This window comes from Olea europaea, chromosome 4 (genome assembly GCF_002742605.1).
Source record: "Olea europaea var. sylvestris chromosome 4, O_europaea_v1, whole genome shotgun sequence".
In the NCBI taxonomy this organism is placed as follows: domain Eukaryota; kingdom Viridiplantae; phylum Streptophyta; class Magnoliopsida; order Lamiales; family Oleaceae; genus Olea; species Olea europaea.
In genome coordinates, this window is record NC_036240.1 from 5,975,171 (window position 1) to 5,991,420 (window position 16,250).

Sequence of the window (16,250 nt, forward strand, 5' to 3'; positions counted from 1 at the left end):
TCAATTCCATTCACTCATTTTTCTAATCAGCTTGATTTCTATCGCAAATAAACTTATATTCTATATTTCATAAGCCTTATCCATTCATTTTACTAGATCATTTTCACATTTTTTGGATTTGACTCGAGCACTAATCCAATCAAAGTACCAAATTAGTGAATCGTCGATCTGACAGGATCAAGTGGTCTTTGAGACTTCATCAAGTCACTTGTAGATCGAAATTTTTTTTTTTAACCACTCATTTTTAAAAAAAATATCATTCTACTCATTTTCATTTCCAAAAAAATGGGGGGCAAAAGGGGGCTAAGCAATCTAATCCAATTTGAATTTCATATTGGCGGTTTTTAAGCCGGACCGGTCGATCCGATTTTGAAAACTATTTGATATTTTGTGAAGAAAGCTGAAGCTACAACAAGTTCAGGTCCTTTCGGATAAATTTGCAGAGTTATTGGGGACTCGAATTCTCTAGAAGCCAGCACACAGTACTCAAATTTTACCTTCTCTCTCAACACCTCTCCGCATTCCCTCCTCTCTCTGTAGACAAGATCATTCTTCTGTTCATCTCCTTAAAATACTCCTCCATTTCAGCAAAACTCACTCTTGAACAACCCTAATATACCCAAAATCTTCAATTTTAACTTACAAGTAAACCCTTTAAACCTCCAATCGTTTTGATAGCTTACTGTTAAAAAAAATCTCACGCACACATACTGAGGCAATAAGAACTATAAGGAGAATTTTATTTACGTTTCAATTAAGTAGAATTTTGTTGGGTTTTTACTATTGGGTAGAAAATGGCGGGGCGGAGAAGGATAGGAGAGGAAAGATTGTACTACAGTCCACCAGCGATGAGAAAGTACAACCAGCAACAGCAGCAGCAGCAGCAATTGAAGTCAAAGTCAAAATCTTCACCATTACCCGAAAGAAGAGGAATCGGGTCGGATTCAGACGATGGAGCTGCTCCATCAAAAACCAACTTGGATCGTTTCTTGGAGCACACCACCCCTGCTGTTGTAGCTCAGCGTTTCCCTAAGGTAAAATTTGCAAGTTTAATTAATCAAATATTTAAGGACAATGCGAAATTCTGTTCTTTTTGTGATTATTTTCTGAACTTTATTTTGTTTGCTGTCAATCAATTATTAAAGTTGAAATCTTGTCTCCAAAATACAATGTTGGTATTAATTGGGGAAGAATAGAAAATTAAAAATGTGTTCTTTTTTAAAGCAACTTGGACCAAAAATAGAAAAAGGGAAGTGACTTGGACAAAAGTAACAATTGGCTTAGACAATAAATTGGAACAAATAATTATGAATAATAGAATAGAATTAGTAAACTAAATAAGCGGCATCTTTTTTTATTTGAAACACCTCTGATCTTAGACCAATTATGTTCTTCAATATAATTACCAGTGAGTATTCTCTATAGCCTGTTTCCAGGCATGGATGCTGTAGAAGCTTGAGAACTCAAATCTTCCCTTCAGCCCAGTCTCGAAATAGGATGTGTCAAGACTGCAACTATTGCTTTTCGGTTCTTTCCCCAGCTAGTCGCCCTGTGTGGGACTGGTCAAGCTCGGGGACTTTTAAATGTTTTTACTTAAAAGTAATAGAAAACCGGTTATGCTCTTTATAAAGCCTTTTAAGTGGACTTCTTTTTTTTGTTAGTGTGATATTTGGGTCAATTTTTATTACATTTACAATTGACAAGTGAATGGAGGATTAGGTGGATACAAATGAGAGTTTTTTTTTTTTTTGTTTTTAGTTTTTAGTTTTATTGAGTATATTTTTGGTAATGGATGGGCTACGGTCTAGAGGAATTGAATTGATGCGGTAATCATTGAACTGATTACAGCTTTTGGGTAGGATCCAACTGTAATAGCAAGAAAAAGAAGAATAGGTGCAGGAATTATTTCTGTATTGATTGAATAAAAATTAAAACCAAAGGACGACATGACAAGAAGCCATTCGAGGGGGCCACACTCTCCTAATCTCAATTCACTAACTGAATTTTTATACCCCTTACTACCTATTCCTTATTCTATTTATAAGCCTATTGTAACCGTTTTTTGTCCACCTTAGCCTGCCTACTAACATAGTTTGTTGCTGCCCTCTCTTTCTCCCTTCTTCTTGATCCTTCTGGAATAGTTATACTTGATTGGGGTTCTATCACTTTTCTAAGTGGAAAAATCTTGTTTGCGATGATTGCATAATTTCGTTTTCACTAATTCTTCAAAGCCTGCAACATGTCCCACTGAAACACATGCACATACGCAGGCAATTCAAACACCTGTTGGGGGTGGGGGGAGAATGTTTTGATCAACGCAGTTATATCACGTGTTCGTGAACTATTATAACTCTCATTACCATCACAATATTCTCTTATTTAGGACTTTGCCAATAAAGCATTCAAGTAAAACAAAAGAAGCCTCATTATATGTGTGTCTAAAATCCTACATTTATAAGAGACTCTAACCAAGAACAATATGATAACAAGTGGAGTAGATTTTTCATTTATAAATTGATCAAACTTCATACTGTTGCCATGGACTAAAGCTTCTAAAACATCTAAATGTTTAAATAGATAACAAGATCAAGTAAATTAGACGTTATAATAGTGCTGCCCATTAGCACAACTGTATGAAGTATGAAATGCTTAGGTGTGTACTTAATCAAGAACTTGGTTTGATATATGTTTTGCATAGTTCATTCATTCTATGATTTTATACCTGTACTATATGATTTTAACTTGGTACATTCTGGACATCTGCAGTCACGTGTAAGGGGATGGAGAAATCGTGATAGTGTGCTCCACTCATACTTCATACTAGGTGATCTTTGGGACTCTTTCAGGGAATGGAGTGTATATGGAGCCGGAGTTCCGCTGGTTCTGAATGGGAATGATTCTGTTGTCCAATATTATGTGCCATACTTGTCTGCTATGCAACTATATGTAGATCCATCAAGCTCCTTGATGGAGATAAGGTGAGCTTTTCTTGGTACTTGCTTACATTGAAATGTATTTTATTTCTTCATAGATTGCTTGTAGTGCCTTTGCTGATTGTTTACTAATACCTTGCTAACTGAAATTATGAAAATGCTAGAGTTTTTGAGGTATTACACAAGGCATGTTCATCTACTTGATGATAACATTATATTTGTGATTGCATGTGTGTTCATGAACTTCGTACTTTTTTTTTAATGGGCTTAACATCCTGGCAGGGAACCTGCAGAGGTGAGCGATACTGATTCATCCCAGGAGACAAATAGCGATGACAGCAGTGAATGTGAAGCTGATAGAGGAGCTAATAATACTAGGGGCACTTGGAACCAGCTGAACACCACAGGCCAAGGATATAACGAAGTTCCAGTGAGAAACAAGCCTTTCACGGGATTGTCAGTGGATGAGGGCGATGTTAGCAACCCTCCTGGTCGTCTTATATTTGAGTACTTGGAGCGGGATCTTCCATTTTTCCGTGAACCATTAGCTGACAAGGCAAGTCCTGATATCTCCTAGAGCATTATACTAAAAGTCTTGCATTCCCTTTCTAATGACAAAAATCCATGCATTGTCTTGAATCGAGCAGATTTCTATCCTTGCATCTCGCTTTCCTGAGCTGAGAACATACCGAAGCTGTGATCTGACTCATGCAAGCTGGATTTCTATTGCTTGGTAAGCTTTTGTCGTCATCAAAGCAGAAATTTTGTAGCACTTAACTGTTAATTTATCTCATGCAAACTGAACGAGATGGTGTGTTTCATTATGCAGGTACCCCATATATAGGATACCCGTAGGCTCTACTCTGGAAAACATTGATGCCTGTTTTTTGACTTTCCATTCCCTTGCCACATCTGTTGGGAGTAAGTTTCTTTCTTCCCTGTTTTTGCTTCTCATTTGTGCTTGCTTCATGGTGGTTGTACATTGCATGTCATATCATTGTAAGATTCATAATCTGCCAATATCATAATTACAATCCACTGCTAGATGCAGGAAACGAGAAGCCACAATTCCATGTTTCAACGATGGATGAAGGGTTGCAGGATGCGGGCTTCTCCTCAAAGCTCTCACTACCAACTTTTGGACTCGCTTCATACAAGTTCAAAGTTTCTGATTGGAATGCCGATGGCGTCAATGAATGCCAGAAGTTCGATTCTCTCTTGCGAGGTGCTGACAACTGGCTTAGGCTGTTGAAGGTCAATCACCCCGACTACAGTTTTTTCGTGTCCCACAACTCGTACTGGATTTGAGATTACAACTTAAGAAAAGCTCGACAATTGTGGTACTAGAATAATCGGTGTCAGTTGATATTCAGCCTTTTTGTTTTGAGGCTCGATAATTATGACGAGCGGTAGATTGTGTATATAACTTTTTGAGTATTTAGAAGTTTACAGTTGAGTAATATTAACATTTGGAGGTTAGTGTGCATACAGTGTCTATTCCTTTAAAGAAAGGCTTGGTTAGTGGTGTATGACCATATGCCAAGGTTCTGTATTGCGAATTAACTTCTTGAAATGGCCTAAAAATCATCGATTAGTGCACCAAATTTGTGCAGCCCGTGGTCAACTTGCAGAGATGTATGCAACTTGTCAAATCTGGAAAGGAATATGCAAAAATGAACATTCTTGAATCATGAGAGGGAAATGCAGCTAATAGTATCAACTAGATTATGCTTATGGAAGATATCATAACGCATATCATAAGTTTTACGTACAATGGGAACCTCATAGTTTCTCTCGGCAGATTTGCAACACTAAAAGCTCAACTCTATCCTCTTAAGTCTTACCTTTCTTCTTAAATAACCTTCCATAACTAGAATGTAAACTAGATAAGATGCATTTTTCCAGCTTACAAGTTGTCGCCAAGAAAAGTAGAGAGCAGGAGTCCTTCCACAAATTCACATTCTCGAGCCTTCTCTAGAATACATTTTTCAGCTTATAAGTTGTCGCCAAGAAAAGTAGAGAGCAGGAGTCCTTGCACAAATTCACATTTTTGAGCCTTCTCCTCTTGGTCCTTTTCAGACAGTGGTAACTGTTGAACATTTCTGTTATTGAAATACCGACTAAATGTTAGTTATTGTCACAAGAATGCTTCAAAAATTAAAACAAGTTCCCGACAGCTTATGATAGCATTATCGTGCCACTGGTTCAAAGGTTTAAAAACACGCCAAGAAAAGAAAAAGAATTCAAAACAATTTGAAATGACACAATGAATTCCCAGAAACACATTACGTCCTGCGTATACATGAATATGTATGGTAAAAATTGCAGTGAAGACCTCCCCAGGGCTCAAAGATTTCATTCAAAAAAACTCTTCCTTGTCAGGAAATTCATAACCAGTGAAACATATTACATGCACAGAAATATCGGACAATTTTAAAAACCAATCATCAGGCAACAAGAATGGCTTCTCATAATTCAGAATGAATTAAAAACAGAAACCAAAGATTGGATAATACAAGCATTGCCCGATCTTGCTTTCCATACTGGATAAACAATCTTATTGAGCGGCCAGCAATAATAGAAAAGTCGTGGTTGGGCCAATCAAATCTTCTAATTTAGGTCCATTCAATTTATTTTATTATTTTCCTTTTTGGTGTGGTCGGAGTGTTCAAGGTCATTTGCAGATATTGTTTCTTGCAGTCCAGTTGCATCATTGCGTACCCTCCTAATGTCAATTGCTTAAAAAAAAATTTATAATAAATGATGCTGAATGACGTCTATAAAAAGAAGTACACGTTTAAATCATAGCAATCTTACCTTTCCACCAAATCTTCACCAGAGGATCTTGGTACTGAGAAAGCCCCAGTTGAAGAAAGAGATTGAATTTCAGTAGGTTCATCAACCACTGGTGGACTGTATATGAAGGAGGATAACAGTGAATCAGGTTCCGCAATCGAAGACATATACGAAGATCCCCCGAAGAGGGATTGTAGATTTCCTTCTCGTAACTCTCTTCGTAACATAGTGTGTGTAGAATTAGACCCACCCCTTCGGATTCTCCTCCTCCGCTGCACGTATTCTTCAGTCAAGGGAAACTAAAGAGCTATGAAAATAAGAAACGAAAATAATATGAAACTAAAGGATTGCAAGCAAGAATTAATGGTAGATTGCAGCAAAAATCAAGACATATTCATTAAGTTTCTTTAAAGGATATTTTTAGAAGACCTCCGTGCTGCCCAGTTATGTGACCAACCAAATCTGTCCCCACCCTTTTTGCACAAACAGGGCACACCTGCATACAGACATTTCATATGTACAATTCAGAAGAATAACTAGCAACAATGCTTAAAAATTCAATGTGTTTGGCCAGGAGCCAACTCCTGGAGCAACAATCAATTATAGAAAGATGTTACGCACAATATACAAATTCAATAGTAGTGCATACCAATTGAACCTTTTTTTAACAGCAAACAACAAATTATTCATTTAAATCATCTCAAACATCTGAAACAAATGAATGCATAAAATCATGCCAAACACTAGTGCCAGAACCAAAAGGAGCAACTTCATGGGCTACTCTATCACCCCACCCCCCATCCCACTTTTTCTATCTCAGGGAATGAAGCAACAAGAGCCACAGTTGAGTTCATGCATCAATTGACTTTTTGTCATCTATCAGCAGCAAAAATCCGAATTTCATGGTTTTGCTGAAAAAATATCGCATGTTCTGGCTGAGTTCCCAGTACTCGAGCCCCCATGTTAGGCAAGCTGTGTTGCACAAACACTTCAAATAGGATGGCGTGTCCATATCGGATACTGACACTTCTTGGACACATACCATGGTCATGTTTCTTTCTTCATCAAATATTATATATTTTTGACTCAAAATTATTATTTAATAACAAATTATTACTCAAAATTAAAAGATTTCAACAAGAAAAATTAATAACAAGTATAAAACTAAATTTGTAAGATATAAATGAAGAATTTTAAAGAATTTACGCGTCGTATCAGTACAATCTTTGAAAAATAGCGTGTCAGCATGTCCAATGCGTGTCCTTATTTGTGAATCATAGTAGACGAGGATAATATTTTGTTACATACTGCTGTCAGCCTGTCACTAGTCACAAGGCTCATTTTGAGTTGTGGGTCATAGGGCAGGCAGCTTTATCTAATCAAGGGTCATACTATCCAGGAGTGAAGAACCACTAGGGGTGGGGAGGAAATGAGTTGAAAGAGAAAAAGTTCTATCTCTGAATCCAGGCGGAGGGCAGAAGGGGAAGAAAAGGAAAATCACTTCAAGTGTTCCATACTTCATTCATGGCTTTAATCTTTCTTTTGTTTCTTCAAAAAACACTACAGTCAGAAGCTAGCAATTGCATTCAATGTCCAAGAGCAACGTTGTATATCAATGCCTCAAGCATGAAGCATAAGCAGGGTCTATAGCTAACAATAAAAAGAAATATAGCAACACATGATAGCAGACTTAATGTGGGGGCTTCACACGGTCAGTTGCTTCTTCGAATAGAAGGTACAAAACACAAAATTGCAAGATGAGGATTCTGTTATTAGTTAGTTAAGAAGAGTGCATCTACTAATCAAATGTAATGTCAGGCGAGTGAGGGTGTGAATGTGTGACATGTCATACTGTGTACTATGATCGTGTTTGTGTCGCACACTATATGACATTTCAAGAATATATCATTATAATAACATTATGGAATATGCATAAAAGGTTATAATGAAGTAATAATTGGTGAAACAACAAAATATCTTAATACTGATTCTGCTCAATTGAATCTAGAATTCTAAGCATTCCAGTTAGTATCAAAGCTCCACTCTTTTACTTTTAAATCTTTTATGCAACAATAGAATAAAAACACCATTAGTTCCAGTAATTAACTCGTGATGGCTGTCAATAAGACCATTCACACAGATACAATGATAAAGGGAAATGGAGAAATGGGTACCCCATTCTTGGCTTCGATGGCATGTTCGTCATCAATATGACAACAGAGACCAACAATATCAAATTCATCAGCGCAAAACGGACAAAGAAACTCGGGCCTCAGCTCTTCTTCCCCATCGTACTCCTCTCCACGATATGTGTCTGCAATACATGTAAATGCACAATCACGAAAAACCCTAATTTACACATCACATCACACTATCATGAAACCGCACACCATTTCAGTAAAAAATGAAGAAATTTGAGAAATTCTTTATGATTCATCAGTAAACTAGAAGCTCTAAGTTTACCATTTCCAAAAAAATAAAAAAAAAATAAAAAATAAAAAAAAGAAAACTATCAAACTTTTATTCTTAATCCTTCCACTCAAAGCCTGATTTCTATTATAAAAAACATAATTCAAACTTCTTCGTTTTCCAACTTTTTCTTAATTTTTTCTTCTTTTTTCAATCTCTTGCAACACCCCCTAATTTACCCCTTAGGTTGAAGGGAAACACGCTCGGAATTTCCTAAAAAGAATTCAGCTTAAAAGAAAACCTTAACCATCCAAAATTTTCTTCGTCTCACTAAAACACAAGAAACAAAAACCTTGAATAGAATTAGTACTATTCGTTAATTATCTAGCCTTACACAATTTCAACATCAAAATTAAAATCCCCAAGTTTCCCACAAAAATCTCTTCCTTTTCCTTATCATTTTTCGCACAAGTGACAAAAAACAGAAGAAAAAGATGAAAGCGTCTCAACTAGACAAGCCTGATCGAGATTGATATCGCCTGTAAGAAGAAAAATTAGAAAGTCGAGCCCATAAATCAGAGTCCATTTCTTCACACTTCTAATTTTCTCAATTTCTCACTCCTAATTCTCCAAAATCTCACACCTTCAGGTACTCAAACACACGTCTATATAAATATGGATGTATATGAAGGCTCCAGAAGCGGAAACTTCGTAGAAACGGAGAAACGGGTTGGGCGGGGGCGGGGGCGCGGGGGAAGAAGAGGGCACCCAACCAAATTTCTATGCGTGCTGTTGGAAATTTGGTCTTACGTACGATTTTTGTTTAAGTAAATAGGCACGGATTTGAAAGAAATTACGAAAGTACTATTACCAACCGTCTTGATCGCGGCTAAATTAAGTACAACTTGTGAGGCATAGTGTACTGTGCATGTGGTTGGTGTCAGGCTGTAAGCTAGAAAGGAAAATAATAACGGCATTTATGAGGTGCTGGCCCTTACCAATAGTCTAATATTGACATAAATCACATGTAATTATATTCTCTTTTCACTTTGAATATTCAAATCACCCTCGTATTCTCCTATATATTCGTCCCGACTCTCGATCCTCTTATAGTTCCTTCTCCTCTTTGTTTTTTACTCATTCGAGATAAATTTGAAAGGCTCCTAGAGACAATATATGAAATGGGACATTTTAGAACAGCCTTTCTAATTACGATTTTTTTTTCATTTTATCATTTAATAACTCATAATAAGATCTTGTTAAATAAATATTTGTAACTTGACAATAATTAATTAAAAGAATTTGATTCTTTTTATGAACTTTATGTCGATAAATTTGCGAATATGTTCGATCATCATTAGGACCATCATACTTGCGAACCATCAATGGACTGATTGAATTAATCAACCAAAGTTAGCTTCCATCGTAACAGAGGTAGATGCCAACATAATTCGGAGCTCGAAATACTCAAAGTAAGATAAGAAATAGATAGAACAATTTTCTCTTTATAAAGAAACACAAAATGGTGTCTTCATTTGTTTTTAACAGGTGGACATTCTTCATTGAGAACATCAGTTAAAGAAATCGCAAGTGAAATCAAATTAAAATGATTTATTACATTCTAATAGTGGTATATAATGTGATTTGCTTCACGTGCCAAAATACAGTAGGGTTAGTTGAACGGGATGTCAATGATCTTTTATCTTACTTACAAGTAGGTCACTAAACTTTGAAGTGATGCAATCAAGTCACTATACTTTAATTTTTAAACAATCAGGTCACTTCTTTTGAGTTTCATCAATGAGCTTTCCAGAATTAGTTGATATGTCCGTTAAAACTAACCACATGTCATTTAAAGTAGGATTAATTGCATCGGAGATTGCTAAACTTTCTATGTGCTTGCAAGTAGATTGTTTAAGCTTCAATTTATTACAACCAAGCTATTAAACTTAAAGATTTAACCATGTTGAGTTTATTGATGTGTATGTGCCCTATACAACAATTCAATTTCTTCATAACGGCAACGTATATAAGTAAATAAATGCAACATGAGATTGACAACACATCGAGTCTGAACCAAGTATAGACATTATTTATCTACCAATAAGAAACTATAAATAAATAATTGAAAAACAACTCTATGATTGGACCAAATTTCTTCATTGTTACCATAAATTTTCTTTGGTAATTTTCATTTTTCATGATAATATGCTATAACTAAAGGTTGATACAATATATTCAAAAAGACATAAGATCCACCAATGAGATGATCATGAGCCCATTGTAAAAAATGGAGGGACGAAACATATTCTCTACTCTTCTCCTATGTGCATCCCACCTCCCACAACTCTGAGTACAGAGCACCATTTTATAGAAAGAACGTAAATGTCTTCCACTCAATAGCTTATATAGAGAGCAGTAGCTTTAGGAAAATTAAGAATTCATCATCATCTTTGAAACCAATAATGGTTGTATAAAGAACTATCCTTAGCAGATGTTAGAATAGTTTCTTCGAACAATTTAATATAATTTTTTACATAAACCGTCCGTTTAGATTATTATTGCTAATTTTCAAAAGGTTAATGACAAGATTATAAAAAATAAAGGTTAACGATGAGACTGAAAAGAGCACAAAGGTTGAGGACCAATGTCGTAATTTACCTTAATTATTAGTAATCAATAATTTATTCTAAGAAATTTTGGTTGCGTGACAGAGCAGTCACAGGATTGAAGTGATTGGTTCATGGTGTACTTGGCACGTTGGAAACGGCGTCATTCTGGAAAAGAATGTGAGTAAAGGTGACGACGTCGTTTTACCAGCTGGAAATTGGATGTCATTTTAGATTTTTTTTAAAAAAAGTTGAACTCCAACCTTAAGGGCCTCTACCGCCTCGTCCCTAGAGTTTTGTGAGGGACGTAAATCACGGGATGTGTTCCAGCAGGCCAGAGAATAAGAGCTGCCTGTACATTGTGCCTACAAGGAGTCAAATTTCATATCTCAGGAATCGAACCCCCACACTGTGTCTGCAGCAAGACATGAGATAACCTCACTACACTATTAGACTATACCCCGGGGGTCGTCATTTTAGATTCTTACATTCAGCATTCTCTACACCCACACCGACATATTAATTTGACATTTGACTTGAAATATTTTTTTGTAGTTAGTTATTATTGTTTTGGAAATGTTGTATATCAAATAATTTATTTTTAAACATGAATTTTTTTTATTGCTTGAAAAATTTCTTGAGAAAAGCACGATTCTATTCCATTTAATAAAAATTGCTCAAATGCGTAAGCAATAGCGAAATTTAATTTATCGTAAAGGAAGGTTTTGTCATTTGGATTACTAAAAATTTAATCTATTTTTGTATGTAGTTAGTTCTAACACAAATAGTATTTAAACTAAAACATTGAGATAATTACAAATTTACAAGAGTATATCTCGAAGTTATGTTCTTATGTTTCCACACAATAGGCACGAACTTTTTAAGTATTGGGGAGATTCGATTTATCCTAAGGAAATCATATATAGTTATTGAATTTAGATTATCGAAATCTTAACTATTATTTCCTCTGTTGTTCGTATAATGTATCTGTAGTAAAAATTTAAATATCGATGGTAGAAACGGTTATCATCCTTTAAATTTGCATTCCTAGTTCAATTCTTAATTCAATGTAGTTTCTAGTAGTTGCCATGATCTAGATTTATTTTAAGAGAGATGCTATAAGTACAGGAAAAATCAACAAAGAAGTTACAAAAAATACATTTGGTGGGTTTTTATTGGAAGATAAAAAATAAAAAATAGGGTGCTGTCGTATTCTGTCCAAAAAGCATGTACTTGAGACTTAAACCTCTTCTTAAACATTAAGATATATAACACGAGTACATCTTGAAGTTATCTTCTCACAAAATGCAAATTCTAAAATTCAAAATCTCACTACCCCAAACTCCGACCTATGGACAAAAAGTGGGTTCTCTAAAGACTTGACAATAAACAAGATTGCTCATGCTTCAAGTAATATCTTAATGCCTCAATACAATAACCCGAAAATCAATTGAAATTGCGGGTCGAGGTGACGAGTGTATAACTTGCCTTCCCCATCAAGGTTCCTGATTCTAAATGATGTTTGCCTTATCTCGATCGAGGTTAAGTAAGGCCATCATCCATCTCGACTAAACTATGTGAGGTTCGTGACATGTTAGCATGATTCTCTTTACCGTTTAAACTTGCCCCCACTCCAAAAAATAAAAATAAAATAAAATAAGTACTACAATTTTATTTATCGAAATTATTGTTCAAAATCGCTCAATCCCACTCGACATATTTTTGTTAATAGTTTTGCTACACTTACATCGACGTTGTGATTGACATTTTATGATGCACCACATAGTTTTGCTATTGATTTTAACTCTTAAAAAAATAAATGTCATCGATATTTACACATCGTGGAATATAAACCACAGTGTACAAATGAATATACAAGTAGGTTAATTCTCGTGTCAATTCTCCCCTTCATTCCTAAATCGATAAGCCAATTTACATAAAATGTCGAACTTATAAATTTATTTACACATATCTCTCTTATTTTGATCTTGTTTGAGTCTCATTATCTAAAAACTCATTTTAAATTATATATTTTCCTAATAAAATATTTTGTATGTAAACTCAATATTTTTCTAACTTTTTAACATAAATTTTTTCAAGAATTCATTATTATAAAATTTATTTTCAAAAAATCAATGGGAATCAAACAAGTTATAAACTTATCTAATGACTTGTCACTCGGTTGTCTTTAGGTGGTAAAAATTGGATTAGGTTGGGATCGTCCTAAATCAGGGCGGCCTACTCGTGAAGAGTCAAGGCCCGACACTTTTTTAATCAACTAATTCATTCTAGTACCATGCAAACGTAGCCAAATGTAAGGTTTACATCCCAAGTGCTGCTGCCGCCTGGGAATATTCTTTTCAGTCTCAACACTTTTTCAATCAACTCAACAATTCCCCACTTCCGCAAGTAGGAAAATTCTTGATGTACATTATGGACACGCACATCTCCCACAAGTAATATACCACTGTGGAAAGCAAAATTTATCTGCCTCGTGTCATATCTGACTATTTATCTACCTATGTTTTCAAGTTTTAGTATTCCCATAAATGTCTCAAATAGCACCTATTCGACAACCATCAAAATAAATTTTTTTTCTCAAACTCATTTTTATTCACACATTTTCACAATAAAATATTTTATTTTTTTCCATAAATTCTCCAAAAAATCATTATTTAAAACTGATTTTCCACAAAAAGATATATTTTTAATAGTTGTCAAATAAGGGCTTTACTCCAACCCAAGTACAAAAATGATCTGAGTATCCCCAGAGACATTTTATTTATAAAAAGCATTGTTCGAATATGGCACAATGTTGATCAGGATGATGGTTTAATTGCTGACTGCTGACTTGGTTGAATCTGAAATTGATCAAAGGAGTGTACTTAATATGAATTCTCTGATTTGGCTTAAAATAAAAACACGTTTTCTAATATGTAATTGGGTTGTAGATTTTTTAGTGTTAATCTATAAATCTAGTGTGTTCTTGTTCATACTGTTCTTGAGTGAATAATTGGTGTTCGAGAGAGGAATTCGTAATCTTGAGCGACTTTTGAGTTTGGTTCCCTAAAGTTGTATTCTTGGACAATTTGGCTCCGATTTATTGCAGTGGTTTTCTTCCGATTACAGAATCTCAAAAGGGGATTAGGGGCTTGGCTTTGAACCTCTTGTCTTAGGGCGAAAATCTTTGTGTTCAATTTTTAGTTTCAATTTTATGTTTTTTGCTATTTTATTGGTTTAAATATATTAATAACTTGAACATAAGAACAACAATAACACCAGAGCAGTCTGATAGTGGTTCTTGCACTTGGAATATTGAAGATCTGAAACTTCCAATGATTAATTTTATGGTTTGCTGTTATTTCTTGAAACCTTAATAAAGGGATTCGGTGAGTTCGTTCTTATTTTACAGTTTACCATACAGATTATTTCCTTAGAGTTCCTTGTAAACGTTTTTTAAAACCTCATATTCGTGACTCTCTTGGCACTTTCTTTGTCCAAAAACCCTGCGAGTTGTTTGGAATCTGAAGATTAACTTAACTTAAGTCAAGATCTTGATCATAATCCTTTGCATGTGTCCTTTCACTACTATATAATGCTTACTGTAATAATTTGTATTTGTTCTTTATGTGGATAACTCTCTAAATCTGTATTATTGTTAAAATAAACTTTTGTGAAATAACTTATTACAATTTTTTCTGTTTATACATTGCATTGTCTGATATGAACTTGAATTTTATGATTATCAGTTAATCTCTTGATTGTTGATTACTGTAATATTACAGGTTGTATGAATTCTTAAAGTCCTTGTGTGATCTACATGCATTGACTTTTTCAAATTTGTCAAACATGACTTCTGCAAAATTTGAATTGGGCATTTTTAATGGTAAGGGAGACTTTAGTATCTGGCTTTAGAAAATAAGGGCAATTTTACTTCAACAAAAATGTGATAGAGCCATTGGTGAGTCATGGCCAAATAATGTTGAAGAAAGTAAGAAAATTGAACTTGATGAAATTGCATAGAGCTCTATCTTTCTACATATGTCTGATAATGTACTTAGAGAAATTAGTGAAACAAAGATTGATACTAAATTGTGGGAAAAATCTAGAAGATACATACTTGAATAAAACCATTCCAAATAAAGTGTATCTTCTTAAACAATTATTTGGTTTTAAATTGGATCTCTCATTTGATCTTGAGATCAATATTGATAAATTTAATAGATTATTACGTGATCTTGACATCTGTGATTTGAAACTCTCAAAAAATCAATTGGCAGTGGTTTTATTAAATTCAATTGGTAATAAATAAAAAAAGGCCAGAAATGCAATTGAATATGGTAGAGATACTTTAATCATTGATATAACAATTAATGTCTTACGGAATAAGGAGTTAGAGTTAAAATATAAAAGTCCGTATGATTGTAAAGATAGAATTGAATTGTCTAGAAAACGAATTTTAGGGAATTGAATTGCTTAGAATTATTTTTTTGGGAATTGTAAATTATTGTGTTTGATTGATATAATTTTTCACGTGAAAAATGTTAAAATGAAAGTGCTTTTTGGTGTTCGTTTGGCTCTATTTTATATGAAAATTGTCAATTAAATGGATATAATTTACTAGTATTAGAGATAGAATTTGTTTCCATTGCCAAAAAAGGCAAAAAACTAAGAAAATCATTTATCTTTTGGTATTCGTTTGACTTTGTTTTACATGAAAATTGTCAATTAAAGAAAAATATTTTTTTACAATTAGGAATAAAATTTATTTCCATTGGCAAAAAATAAAATAAAATATATGCTACAGTACGTGGGAATTGGTTTTCCCTAAAAACCAAGAAAACTCCAAAGTTTAAAAAAATAAAAAATTTGAATGCCATGGGGGAAAAAATGTATCAAACACCTAAAATTGGAAAATACAATTCCAATTCCATTTTTCAATTCCAATTCCACCATATCAAACACACCCTAAAAGAAAAGATACTGTCAGTAGGGAAAATCTAAAGGTCAAATCAAAGTTTAATCCAAAGAATAGTAATCATAACAAGAAAATAGGATACAATAAGAAGGGAAATCTTAGAGATAAAAGAAAATGTAAAATAAAGGTAAAAAGTCTTTTTATTGTCAAGAATAAGATCATTTTATCGAAGATTGTCCAAAAAAGATTAATGATATTGTGGTGTAGCATTAGCCTATACAGATAAGTTTAATATTGATGAAATTTATGTTTCTGCAAACTATCATCCTAGTTAAGAATGGATTCTTGACTAAAACTGCACATTTTATATGAATCCTAACAGAGAATGATTTATTGATTTTGAAAATGTAAATGGAGGTCAAGTTAAGGGAATAAGAACTATCATTTTAAGTGTAAAGGGTAACAATGATCTAGTTTTGGGAAAGACTAGGTATGTTCTTGATTTACAAAGAAGTTTTATTTTCTTAGGGGTCTTAGATGATTTAAACTACGACATAATAATTGATAAGGGATACATTAAAATTT

At 34.1% G+C, this 16,250-nt stretch overlaps 2 protein-coding genes across 4 annotated transcripts; one reads left to right on the plus strand and one right to left on the minus strand.

Annotated features, from left to right (window-relative positions):
- The first annotated feature begins 449 nt into the window (after positions 1 to 449).
- Positions 450 to 4,496, plus strand: LOC111393398. Of its 2 annotated transcripts, none has more exons than XM_023018907.1 (6): positions 450 to 1,034; positions 2,767 to 2,978; positions 3,216 to 3,489; positions 3,581 to 3,666; positions 3,763 to 3,854; positions 3,985 to 4,496. In XM_023018907.1, the coding sequence occupies exons 1-6, from the start codon at positions 795 to 797 to the stop codon at positions 4,239 to 4,241; spliced, it is 1,161 nt and encodes a 386-aa protein (XP_022874675.1). In that variant the 5' UTR covers positions 450 to 794; the 3' UTR covers positions 4,242 to 4,496. The 2 variants fall into 2 exon arrangements, with proteins under 2 accessions (XP_022874675.1, XP_022874674.1); XM_023018906.1 differs by having other exon boundaries at positions 453 to 1,034; positions 3,979 to 4,496.
- A 128-nt stretch (positions 4,497 to 4,624) lies between these two features.
- On the minus strand, positions 4,625 to 8,911 carry LOC111393399 (protein DEHYDRATION-INDUCED 19 homolog 4-like). Of its 2 annotated transcripts, none has more exons than XM_023018909.1 (5): positions 8,658 to 8,911; positions 7,904 to 8,043; positions 6,148 to 6,225; positions 5,751 to 6,007; positions 4,625 to 5,035 (listed from the first exon to the last, which is right to left on the minus strand). In XM_023018909.1, the coding sequence occupies exons 1-5, from the start codon at positions 8,722 to 8,724 to the stop codon at positions 4,927 to 4,929; spliced, it is 651 nt and encodes a 216-aa protein (XP_022874677.1). In that variant the 5' UTR covers positions 8,725 to 8,911; the 3' UTR covers positions 4,625 to 4,926. The 2 variants fall into 2 exon arrangements, with proteins under 2 accessions (XP_022874677.1, XP_022874676.1); XM_023018908.1 differs by having other exon boundaries at positions 8,649 to 8,910.
- Between the last annotated feature and the right edge of the window lie 7,339 nt (positions 8,912 to 16,250).

What these genes read in the sequence shown, in the direction of transcription:
- LOC111393398 (XM_023018906.1), top strand. Translation starts at nt 795, where the DNA reads ATGGCGGGGCGGAGAAGGATAGGAGAGGAAAGATTGTACTACAGTCCA. An exon ending in TAGCTCAGCGTTTCCCTAAG is followed by an intron (nt 1,035 to 2,766) that starts GTAAAATTTGCA and finishes GGACATCTGCAG; the next exon opens with TCACGTGTAAGGGGATGGAG. An exon ending in AGCTCCTTGATGGAGATAAG is followed by an intron (nt 2,979 to 3,215) that starts GTGAGCTTTTCT and finishes ACATCCTGGCAG; the next exon opens with GGAACCTGCAGAGGTGAGCG.
- LOC111393399 (XM_023018908.1), bottom strand. Translation starts at nt 8,724, where the DNA reads ATGGACTCTGATTTATGGGCTCGACTTTCTAATTTTTCTTCTTACAGG. An exon ending in ATCTCGATCAGGCTTGTCTA is followed by an intron (nt 8,044 to 8,648) that starts GTTGAGACGCTT and finishes CATGTATTGCAG; the next exon opens with ACACATATCGTGGAGAGGAG. An exon ending in AGCACGGAGGTCTTCTAAAA is followed by an intron (nt 6,008 to 6,147) that starts ATATCCTTTAAA and finishes ACTGAAGAATAC; the next exon opens with GTGCAGCGGAGGAGGAGAAT.